The 13,478-nt window shown below is 33.7% G+C and overlaps 2 protein-coding genes across 2 annotated transcripts in view; both read right to left on the bottom strand.

The window, feature by feature from the left end:
• The window catches only part of Swim (Secreted Wg-interacting molecule), a 51,693-nt gene that overhangs the window by 15,354 nt on the left and 22,861 nt on the right, over positions 1-13,478 (bottom strand). The window lies entirely within an intron of this gene.
• LOC128679882 (uncharacterized) lies at positions 9,321-10,884 on the bottom strand. The gene has a single exon (XM_053762370.2). It carries the CDS (start codon positions 10,312-10,314, stop codon positions 9,655-9,657), a length of 660 nt encoding a protein of 219 aa, XP_053618345.1. The 5' UTR covers positions 10,315-10,884; the 3' UTR covers positions 9,321-9,654.

Here is a 13,478-nt window from a genome sequence, read left to right as displayed (position 1 = left end):
AAGACATATATAAAACATGAAAAGCCTTGAAAATATAGCATTATATGTACACTAACATTTTTTGAGTTTGATGTCCATAATACAAGCTGAAAGCGATTTTTGATTGTATTATATTCCTTATTCATCATATTGATGAAAGATATCATATGTCCTTCTACATACTTCAAGCTACATATTGCAACATTTCAAGAAGATTCGTTGAGTAGATAGATCGTGAAGAGGTAACAAACAAACTTAGTTTCATTTATGATATTAGTTGCAAAACGTAATCTGTAAGTTTATTTTCGTTTAGTTTTTGACGACCTCGGTGGCGCAGTGGTAAAGTTCTAGCCACTGAACCGAGAGGTCCTGGGTTCGATCCCCGGTCGGATCATGATGGAAAATGATCTTTTTCTGATTGATCCGGGTCTTGGATGTTTATCTATATATGTATTTGTTATGAAATATAGTATCGTTGAGTTTTGGTATCCCATAACACAAGTCTCGAACTTACTTTGGGGCTAGCTCAATCTGTGTGATTTGTCCTAATATATTTATTTATTTATTTATTTTTTCGAAAAGATGAAAAAATCGAATGTTTTATGAGCATTATCATTATAATCGTAAATGGTCTTATAATTTGCCATGCTTCCCGAATCCGGTTATTGATCATGCGATCACCTCACACAAACGACATATTTTTCGATGTCGGGCATTACCTATAATAATGTATCTGGTATTAATACTTCCTTGTGGTCACGGGTAAGGCATATACGCAGTACCAACACACTCCTGAGGGTATTGTCGAAAAGGGTGGATAGCTGGTCATCCTTACATGTCCAAAACAACAACCTATATTTTAATTCTTACTTAGTTGTTTAAGTCTCTTACTAATATAATATGGACTTGTATTGTATATTGTGCAGTCTGAAAAAAATATTTTCATTCATTCATTCTAATTCATTCATTCATTCATTCATTCATTCATTCATTCATTCATTCATTCATTCATTCATTCATTCATTCATTCATTCATTCAATACATGTAGGTACATTGGTTATATATTAGTCGTCTCATTCCAAAACATTGATTACTTTTAATACTGAGTTTGAACTCGATTTAAACCATAAATAAAAAATTCCTCATTACAAAATTTTATTCTATATGGTACTGAAGTTTAACCAGCAAGATATTACTATGATTTGAGCTGATAATTGTGATTAAGGTATCATGAAAAATATCGTGAGGTTCCCACTGTTCGGTCGTTCCGAAATGCCAGTATGTCAGTATCACAGATATAAAAACACTGAGGTCCAGTCAGTATGCTGTTTGAGAAATTACTATATGTACAAAAATATAAAATTTTACGTGAAAAAGTGTCCGTAAAGGTCTAATTTCTGAATGAATGATTTGGATTAATTTATGAAAACGCCACCGCCTATGTTGCAGCACACAGCCTGCCGTTTTAGTACGGAGGCGGTAAATAGCATACTTTTCATCCTATTTTCCGTTTGAAAAAACTAGGCGCCTAGGTCATTAACGTTATGATGCCTAATTCACACAGCGCTAATTGATTTTAGCGGATGCTGAATTGAAAATGATGACTTGGGTGGTATTTTTGATTAGCAATCTTTTCCATGGAGCACGTAACGTTTGTGGCAGTTCGAGAGAGGAACCTGCCTCAAAAACTTTTGTCTCATCCCCTAAAAAGTTCGCAATACAAACGTTACTTCAATATCAGATTTTCAATGATAGATAATTTATCATTACATTTTTATGAATTTCTTTTCTTAGCGAAAAATTAAAAATATATATATATATTTTTTAACAGCTTGAGCTACACTAACTAGGTAGATAAAGAATTTTAGTAGAAAGTATAATAGTTTTCTTTAATACAATATCACGTCACAGTTGTCTATAAGGATTTTGGTAACCACCGTTATCGATTTAATATAATTGGAAGCATATTTAAGCGGTATGAGTTAAATGTTTTGTTTTGATGTTTTAAATGATGTAAAACATACCCTTATCGTTTCTTTTTAACTTAAATAATTAACCTTTGTTATAAATTGTGTAATATTTTTTTTGTTTTTTATTAAAGTAAGTAAGTAAGTACTTATATCTATTTTGGGCCATTTTCCTAATTTTGACAAGTTATTATTTTTATTCGACAGCGTTAAATGTTTATGTTTAGTCATAGATATTTATAGTTGTGATCTGTACGTATATTACGGAAATCATTGAATAAAATATCAAAAATTACTGGGTGGAACGCAGTGCATATCTAATACCTACACAAATGAACATGCATTTACGTGAATGGTGAAGGTCTTTTGAATATTACATAAGTAGTGAAACATTATTTATCTTTTATAATTCCAAGTTCAAATCATTGTTGTCTATAATAGGGACAAAAGGTTTTCTTATGCCAGCTCCCAACGTCGCTGATGTTCTACAATATTTGCACTAAATGTTCTATGCCGCTGGGAATTTCAGGATAAAAAGTACCCTATGTGTTATTCCAGGTTATATTGGTTATATTCTACCCGTGTAACAATTTTCATATCAATCCGTCCAATAGATTTTGCGTGAAAGAGTAAACAAATATATTTACACATGTATATCTGTCACTAATTTTCGCATTTATAATGTTAGTAGAATTCAGTTCCGAGTAATTTCAAAGTAAATGACAAAAGTAACATAAAACTTTTCCTCGAACTAATTTGCAATACTTTAATCGTGGCCAGACGCATATATCTCGTTACGTGACATTGTAAATTGTCATTCGCGACCAATCGAATCAATAAAGACTACAATCGAGTCCAGACTCGATTGTGCGTTTAATTTGCAATCGGCTAATCGATTGACTGGCGATACTAATCTGTTAAAGAGAATTTCATGTCGGTGATTCGAAACACCGACATAAAATATCGATATCTAAGACTCCATAAACTCGATTTTATCTAAAACAAAAGTTATTGTAATAGGGTCTCTGTCATCCTCATTATGTATCTCCTGATTACAGGACGCGTAGCCCAGGGTTAACTTACGTTAACCAACCCTACGTTAACCAGCGTTAACAGCGCACTTAATATACCTGTGATTTTCCGACCGGCCGCCTGGCTGACGTCGATGCTCTTTGGGAATATTATTGTTGCCTATCAGCTAATAAGAATTGTATTTCTGCGACAAGTTAAGCCGTTAAAATGCACGAAAAATTTTTAAACAAAAAGAAAGGCGGCTCTTTTTTTTTTGATGAATGTTTGAATTTTTTTTTGTTCGCAATAACTAGGTAAATTGATTATTGCCTTACATTACATAATAGATATTTTTCTCAGGCTTCGCGGCGTCACAACCCCGACGGAACCAAGAACACGCAAACATGAAAGAGTGAATAGAGTGAAAGTTTTAATATATTTTTTTATTATTAGCAGAGAGATATTTATGCAGTCTGTGAAAGTCTGTGAATGATCTTTATTTTTTAGCATATTAATTTGTGAGGTGATCACAGACATTGAGGTGATCCATAAAAATTAACACAGCGTCCATGAATATTCGCTTTGATAGTCTAATTGGCTGCATTAACTTAACGTTTCCAGTTTTGTACAATCTACTATGTCATTTAGGACATACATACAATACAAGATGCTTTGCAAGTGCAGACTTTGTTAATAAACGTTAATCATTGGACAATAAGAACATTCAATATTGATTTTACTGAAGGTCATGTACAATCTAGACAATATACAATTACAATATATTGACGATATCATGCCACACTGATGTATATATATACATATATATAATTTACTTAATTATATTGTTCCAAATAAACGTTGGCGTAAAGTTGTTGCCGTAACTTTGTTTGGGTTAACAATTACATTCGCTAAGATTATTTTAGCATAGTGAAAGTGTTTTTTTTTTCTAGTCTCATCATTGCGATAATGTAATCTATTGATCATTTGACTTGTTACAAGGTTTAGATAGTAGGTTGCCCGCGTCTTGCGTCGCCCGCGTCTCCGTCCGCGTAAATTTACCACGTGAAAGGTACTTTTTCCGGGATGTAACGTAAGACTTGCGTATTCTATGCGAAATTTGAGAAAGGTTGAATGAGCATAAATAAATCGTGACGCGGTAACAAACATTTTTATATCTCCTTTTATAAATTCACGGCACTAAGTCCGGTCCTTTGAGAGGCTTGCGTGGGGATATGGATCCAACACGTAGAGGCCCTTTGGAGAGTTTTGATGTTGTGTAGGTCTCCCGCCAAGACCCGCTCCCGGATATACCAATGAAATGATATGCCCATAAGCAGGTCTCGGCGGGAGTGTGAACTATTGCAGAATAATGGATAGAAGTACTGGTCTATAGAATGAAATTTGGATGGACTGAGAATGGGCTATTGCAAAGAGTTCGGTCACCTGCCATAATCATGATAACTGACTATTCAGCGTTTATTATTATTACAAGGAATTGAGATTATTATTAATATATGGGAACTTTAATGCCTTCAAGTAAATATCGAGTAAAGGAGTGTAGTAATTTTACTTATGAGATTTTATGAACTTGTCCTTGATTAAAAACGAGATTGTGAGGAAATAATGATGTCATATATTGAAACACGTTTGTCCATTGACTTCAACTTCTATTATGTCATACGAGTAGGGTTACCATGTTTTTTTATATACTTAACATTATTTTTACAATGCGAGTCAGACTCAAACATGACGTTTTTCGAAGAAGCCGTTTTAGGAAGTTCTCGTTGTAGGATAGGCAGTTGTTATTTTTGTAAATTGTTCTCAGCTTGAGGGTCGCAAATATAACATGTGGATGTTTTGTTACAATATTTTGTATCTATGCTTATAATAAAACTACTACTATAATAATTACCGGACTTCTGATATGGTAGTTTTATTTGTTAGTTATATGTTAGTTTCTTTTATAGGTATTTTCGTATTTTCCGAGGTATTTTCCGTATAAATATTACTTATTGCTATTCTCATTTCAGCAGGGTTCAATCCGAAATGCGAATTATTTTTAGTTAGATAGTAGAAATTTACAATTTGATGTTTGCAATGCCTTTTAATACAATTTTTAATACAATTACTTATTATAATTTCTTGAATTTTCTGTAATATTACTTGTTTCAAGTTGGTATTCTTATATCCTTATGTTGAGTAATGACCAGTAGCATTTATAACATCAATAAATAAATAGAAAATGTTCAATTAGTTGCATATTTAGTTAGATAAATACTTAATTTTATGGATTCACTTATTTTATTGCTTAAGTCTATTATCTTTGCGGACATAAAATAAGTAGTTAGGACATTTTCTGCTTAATGCTTTTAGTGTAGATCAATAACCGACCAAGAATTTTTATAGCGACCAATTAAATTTACAAAAAACCCCTACCCGTAGTATTCTCGTATTTTTAAATAAAAAAATTTGAAACATAATTAGATTTTAATCATAATCCGAGTATTCACAAATGAACTGATTTTATTTATATTTATTGTTGGTAACAAACATAACCCAACCAACACCAACATTTTAATTCCATTTTTATTTATTTTCCAACGGTGAAACAGTATATGTAGTCACCCTACATTAGGACGAATTTTATGAAGGTTAAAAGTTAATATGCAGTTGTATATAATATTATGTCATCAAATGAGTATTAATCGATTTTATTACATTAAAATATATTTTTTAAATGTAGCTATATTTTCGCTCGAAGTAGAAAATATTGACACGGAAAAGCTCAATGTTTCGAAGTAAAGAAAGTAACAAAAGCGGTCAAGTGCGATTCGGACTCGCACACGAAAGGTTCCGTATCATTATTTAAATAAACATTTTAAATTAAATATTTATTTTATGCTATTTTTAATTATTGCGGCAACAGATTACATTATCTGTGAAAATTTCAACTGTCACAATTCATGAGATACAGTTTGATGACATTTTGTTTTTCAATATTGTAATGTTAGCTATACATTAACGCGGAACAGTCGAAACTTAGGCGGATTCGGTATACATTGCTGGGTTTTCATTGCGGCAAGCTCCCATACAAGCTACGCAATGTACGAAGTGCATTCGCGTCGGCATTTATCCGAGTTGCCGATATTGTGTAGCCGGTATAATATTTAAATATACCCAAAGTAAGTTCGAGACTTGTGTTATGGGATACTAACTCAACGGATACTATTATATTTTATAACAATTACATATATAGATAAACACCCAAGACCCGGGCCAATGAGAAAAAGATCATTTTCCATCATGACCCGGCCGGGAATCGTAATATTTTTTGCGTAGGTATTTTGATGACGTGATGACGAGAATAGTATTTATTGAATTGAAGGAATAGTCACATAATGCGTCATTTTGCGTTTACAATGCGTACCTAAGCGTTATTTATAGTTTATTCATAGATTTCTTACTATTTACTACGCTATTCAGTGATTCAGGAATGAGTAATGTATTTATCAATGAAACACATAATTAAGAGGCCATTATTCTTTGAATTGAACCGTGATTTGTCCCCTCATTGGTCTCCGCGGAATATTATGTCATTAAAGTGCTATTTAAATGACATTGTGACAAATTGTAGGCCTGATAGGTAGTGCGTGCGTAGGTTGTGATGTCAATATATTTAAATAGAATTGTTTGTCTTGTACCACAATATAATTATAATTCTCTAATTATTTTATTAAAATTCCCCACTTGGATTAAGGAATTAATATGCTTGTATCAAAGTCCTTTTCAACGTTTTTTAGAATTCCGCAGCCAAATTAATAAAAATAGAACCCTGAATTGTCATACTGTCTGTCCACACATACTAATTAAAAAAACACACTCCGTTGAACTTCTGAAAATTTTCATTTTTTAGGATTCTGTACATAAAAGTATAAACGAACCAGGAACGCGTAGAGGTTTCAAGTTTAAATTATATTATCACTACATTAGCGGATCGCCCCGGCTTCGCTCGGGTAAAACAAGAATAAAATTGTAGTCTATGTATGGATTTAGTACGTACCTACTTCGAGAGTACCTACTAATTCCACGAGCCTATGTCACTCGTGAAAGTTTCTTCTCTATGCCAATTTTATGAAAATCGGTCCGGAATATTTTAGTTTATTCATTACCTACAAACAAAAATTCAAATATTTTCTCTTTATAACATTAATATTGATAACAAAATCGCCCGCCGCGTCTGTCTGTTTCTAAGCTTTCATCTATTAAACCACGCAACCTATTTTGATGCATATTTCATTGTTTGTGGATAAATAGTTTTTAATTTCGCCTGAATTTCCCATGGGTACATTTATTTTTCCGAGATGAAAAATACCCTATGTCCTTCTTCGTACATCAAACGACATCTGTGCTAAATTTCAACAAGTATGGTTAAGCATATAAAGCGTGAAGAGGTAACAAACAAATTTACTTTCGCATTTATAATTTTACGACTACGATTTATACAAAACAGCCTATTAGACAGTGCGAAGCCAGGCCGGGTCGCTACAAGTTTAAACAGAGAAAGCAATGTTGCGGGATATAGTGTCTGGTCCGCTTTCACGGCTAAACCACTGGACCGATTTTAATGAACTTTGGTGTGCATGCAGCTAAAGATCCCAGTTCAACCATAGGCTACTTTTTTTTTCAAAAATCTACCAAACGGCTTTTATAATGAGTTTGTATAAAACATTGTACAGAACCCAGGTGCTGAAAATAAATAACCGAGATACCGTGACCGTGACGAAGGATTACGAATATTATTACCATCAAAATATAAAATAGTAAATTATTTCGGAGGGTACCTAGGTATATAGATGTACGTTAGTGATTATCACCTACATATATGACAGTCGATCTATGTAAACAGCGTGTATTTATGAAGACTTATGACGTCATCAGTTTGTGATACATATGTCGACTTCGTTACTGGATGGTTCGCAGAGTGTTTCGACCGCTGCGGTCACGCTGTCATTACAATTTTTCAAATTTTAACAAAGACAAGAATGAGTTTTATCACTTTTACTATATGACTTTACATTAATGTAGTAATGTCAATTTTGTAAATTGTAATGACCGCGCAGCCGCAGCGGTCAAAACGCTCTGCGATCCACCTACTATGATAGATGAAGAAATAATGTACCTAACATGGTGAGGTCCGGAGAGACGTCTCACTGAGAATTACTTTCTATTCTGTACAGACCTATAATAATTATGTCAGTCTGTGCGTTCTCAAACGGGTCTAGTATCCTTGTCAATCTGTCTGTACATAGACTATATTTGAGCGAATAATCTTCGGATACTTATTTTGATTGAGTTTTGTATGTCGATAAGTAACTATCCCCATCTTATTCATATAACTAGCTCGTCCCGGCTAAAACCATAATAATTTTATACACCTAAACCTTCCTCGGAAGTTACACTATCTATTATACAAACCAGCATCAATATCCGCTCCGTGGTTTTAAAGATCTGAGCATAGAGATTGATAGACAGAAAGCGGGAAAAGACTTTGTTTTTAACCCCCGACGCAAAAAGATGAAGATTATAAGTTTGTCCGCTAAGTGTGTGTGTCTATCTGGGGCCCCATCCCCACAGGGACAGGGTGAACCGATTTGGATGCGGTTTTTTTTATAGCAAATTTTTATGCGGTGGTTCTTAGATATATCTTAGGTTTAATCGTTGAAAAGCTGTAGCGAAATGAATATTGAAAGTCGGGATTTTTTTTAATACATTTAACAACATTGAAATAAACTTGTATACTATGTTAGTGAAATTTTTTTTGTCTCGTTCTATCTATGTCAAATTTATAATATTTTACAGACGATAGTGACAAAACATTTTTAGCTAAAATATGCTTTAGGTAAAATTTTTATGAACATCATTGTTGTCATGTAAATAATTATTTATTTCGTTACCTACAGAACTTCTGTGATGGAGTTATATGTATACACAAAATTTACGATTTACATTCCACGTAGGGCGTATTGATGACTCAAAAGGTATTCTGTGCCAACAATGACATCAGAAAACTAAAAGATAAAGGTCTTGTTATGTACTTCTGATGTCACTAACTCCTTTTTTTCAACGTGACACCATTTTTGGTGTTTTTAACAAAGAACTTAATCGAGATTAAACATTCGGCCGCTGCGGCCGCGCGCCATTGTCAATTTATCAAATTTTAACAAAGACAAAAATCAGTTTTACTATCTAATTTTAAAATCATTAATCTGTACTGTGATCAATGTAAATTTTATGAATGATTGATTTTGGAAATGATTGCTTCCTCAATAAAATTGACCGATCATGACCCAATGACGGGTCTTTAGTCGTTTCGCACCACAAGCGATTCGCACCGTGGTGCGAATCGACCAAGAGCCGTTTTTGAATGGGTTCTTCAGTACCGCAGTCGTTGGAGCGGTGCGAATGGCCCAAGGTATATATTGGAATGTGTCGATTCAGACCGTGGGACGAATCGATTCAATACTCCATGGGTCCGATTTAGACTCATATTAAAGATTAAAGTATTCGAATTATTTATTTGTACAGATAAGAAGAAAAATGGGTAGGTAACGAAAAAAAAACGTGCAATATATTATGTTATAATTACATTTCAAAAAAGTATGAAATTTAACTATGTCATAATCACAGATTGAATCACTAACAGTCTAATAATAACATCACGTACAGCCACCCTTCATCCAACAAGTCTGGAGGTAGATGCGACAATACTGTACATAATTTGACATGGATTTTACCCAATTTTAATTTTACTACTCCTATTTGCTTAGCTTTTCGCCATAAACTCCGACTGTAGTGAAAATAACACCCAACTATTTTCACTTCTGGAAAGAAATCTTTTATGGCCGAAATCGCAGTCACTTCAAAGTCCATTGAAATTTGCGTAGGCTGCCAGTCTTTGACTTGACTTTTAATCATTTCAAATAAAATTTCATATGTTGCCCTTGTTTTGTCAGGGAGCAAAGCATAAAGCACAGGAACCACATTTACATATTCTTTATTACTGCCAATATCTGCATGGATTGTGTACACTTGACAGAAACACTTCGGGCAAATTTTGAATGTACCGTCGACAAGAAATCTTGTCGATTCTTTCAAATACTTAATCATTTCTTTTTTTGCAAAAACAAGGATTCGCTTATTTTTGTCGTTATATTCTGCAAACAATAATTTATCATACATTTTTGGTACTTTAAGATCACAGGCTTCATGAAAAATAAGTTTTTTAGCACCTTGCGACTTGTTTCTGATTTTGTAAAGTTTTTTCTTGATATTATCAAATTTAGGTAATGGAGTCATTAAATCTATTCCCTAATTGACAAGATTTTCTTCTGCATGCCGGAAAATTTGCGTAACTGGCTTCTTTAAGTCTTTTTGCAGTGCTTCAGTACATAAATGCAGATGTTGGTCTATTTCTATCTCTGCATCTCCTCTAGGTGGATGGTTATGGGCAGTCTCGTGCAGTATTAAAAATTAAAATTTTTAATACTTAAATTTTTGGAATGTATGTGTGTTTATAGGCGTGTACCTTTTTGCGTCTATTTGAGGCGGCGGCGTTGTTCTAATAGAAAAAAAAATACTTGGTGGGCTTGTGATATTAATTGGTATCTGAAGAATTATTTTGGTTGTCCTGTTATTTTGTGACTGGCTGTACAACCTACGTAAGATGTTTAATGAAACTACAGTATTTTTGTCCGAATTCACCAATCCAACAAGAAAACTGTTTTGTTTCACTACGGTCCGAATTGACTCATTCAAATAAATATTTGGGCGATTCGCACCGCGGTGCGAAAGATCCTATTCAAAAAGGGCTTTGGGGCAATTCGCACCGCGGTTCGAATCGCTTGTGGTGCGAAACGACTAAAGACCCATAATGACGGTGTGGACACAGCGGTCGAAACGCTCGGAGATTCACCCTCAAGTACACGACATGCTGAGGGAGGCAGGTGACCCTCGCGCTGGTAGCTTTCTCGCACAGAAATACTGCCTTTGCCTTCTATAGATATTTTGAGTTTATAAGTATTTACAAGTTTTTTTTACGTTAGATAGTTCTTTTAGTCAGAGCGCAGCTAAATAAACCAAACAGACAACACTCAACGGCCAACACTAAACGCTAAGCTTGGATCGCGGATCCGATGGATACAAACACAGAAACGGGCACAACATACACAGAGAACCGTAGACAAATATAATATTTGTTTATTCTAGGAATTGAACCCAGGACCTCCAGATAGCGGGCAGGCGTGGTGACCACTTAACTAGGTACGCCACGGAGGTCGTCAAATAGCTAGTATTTGAACATTAACATAACAAAATCACTTGCCAAAATACTAAAGAGAAATTATGCACTCCATTTTCATTCCAAGAAATTAAAGTAAGTGCAGTATATTTAGCCACCCAGGTGTTTCATACTGCAGTTGGCATACATTACATTGTGCAACGAATGCATCAGCAGTTAACTGAGTAATTTGGACGGTTAAAATTAACCGTGAAATAACGGTTTAAATCGAGATCACCCACACAGATAGGTTTGTGAAGGTTTTTGAAAACATGATTTTTTTAGATTGGTATAACACAACAAAATATATACTTAGGCTTGTAATATACTTATTTTGTATGAAATAGATACATAGTCAGCCAAATTTAGCAATTATCTGTAAAAATTTTATATTTTCATAAATCGTTCGTAAAATCTGTCTTGGAAGAATAGATTTAGGTACCTTGTTATTCATAGAAAGTTAAGGCTTATTTTAAGCTACAATATGTTTTGTCATTATCGCAATTTATAATATTTGAACTTGACAGAATTTTTTATTATGAACTAGCTTTTGCCCGGAGACTCGTCCGCGTTAATTTTGTGCATTCGCTAATAACTTCTAAGTAACGTATCGCGATAAAACCTATACCAGATTTTAATTTAGACCTTCCGCTTCACTGTATAAAATCCGCATCAAATTCCATCCAATAGATTATGCGTGAGCGCTTCACGCAACAAACATAAAGACAGAGAGACAAACAGATATACAGACTTACAGTTTTATACAATTTATAATGTATAGATAACAGGATTAGGTAGACTCTGGGAGTCACTTCTTCCACTATGCCGAGCGCAAGAACAGCATCCGACAATATTGTTATCTCTACAGAAAAAATATAATTAAGTACGTCAAAGAAGTACCTAAGTTAGATACATGAACGAGTCCTCTAAGTAATGCTAATTTTAAAATAACAACAAAATAAAAATATTTTACTATTGTTGTGGTAACATGGAAAATTTAAATTTAAATACCTAATATATATTTCCGGTGAGGTCACGCAGAATTGATGTATATTTTTCTCTATTCAGTATTCAATGCTATATAGGTAGGTATATGGAAAATATACATTTGAGATGGTTGGTAAGTAGTTATACTAATATTATAAACAGGAAAGCTTTATATATATGGTTTCATGTTCGTTAGGTACCAATAAACTCAAAAACCAGTGGAGCAATTTTGATGGCATTCGGAACATACACAAATAGAGTAGGTAGGTATGTAGTCCTTTATATTTTATTAACCGCGGAATAAAGGCAGGCAGCTGTATTTTACATTTGCACTTATCCAGGTGGAATTTTCAATTTTGTTACAAATCTACCTATGTATGGGATATTTTTGTAACAAAGGAATTTACTTCTAGATTAGTAAGGTCTAAGTAACATTAAAAAATAACTCAGACCCAAGTCACGTCTAGCCACATAATAATTTATCACCAATCAAAGACGTTAACACTAATTCAGTCGCCAATAATTCAAAAGTATGTCACGCGCAATCATCCATGTGCGAATCTTTATTGAAACAATTATTATTGTTTAAAAATAAAAGTAAACAAACAAGAGTTCACGGTCGAATGAATTGGCGGGAATTGTGACGTGACATGACGTTGACAGAATGAGGTTACTTAGTAATTAGTGAAAACTATTAAAGCAGGCACGTGCGTGCATACCACTGCGGAGTGTACCGTTTATAAATTTATTTATTTACAGTCTATTAATAAAGTGAAGAAAACAGATTTTAGACGAATTACATTTTTTTGCCATTGCAATATTGAATAGTCAAGATTGATTGAGAATCACCAGTGTTGCCAGCAAGAAGAGAGAGTGCCCCTGGAATTAGTCGGTACTCCGTTACTTACTAAATCCATGACAACGCCTTCGTTTAATTTATTCACTGTTTTTGATAGACTGTACAGTGTAAAACAAAATTTTTATAAATATTTTAATTTACACTAGACACGCAAAAGAAAAAATGGTTCTACTTACTAGTTCGTAGTGACAAAAATATTGCCTAAATATTCAACACATGTTTAGAAAATCACTGGCAAATCTTATCAAAATTCACTTCTTAATCAGTATCCACATATTTTTCTATATATAAATAAACACTGCTATCTAATCTAAGAGTGGTGAAAGCCAAATATTATGT

The sequence above is a fragment of the Plodia interpunctella genome, chromosome 22 (genome assembly GCF_027563975.2).
Source record: "Plodia interpunctella isolate USDA-ARS_2022_Savannah chromosome 22, ilPloInte3.2, whole genome shotgun sequence".
In the NCBI taxonomy this organism is placed as follows: domain Eukaryota; kingdom Metazoa; phylum Arthropoda; class Insecta; order Lepidoptera; family Pyralidae; genus Plodia; species Plodia interpunctella.
The sequence above is the reverse complement of the archived record's forward strand: the minus strand, read 5'-3'. Positions and strand labels throughout refer to the sequence as shown.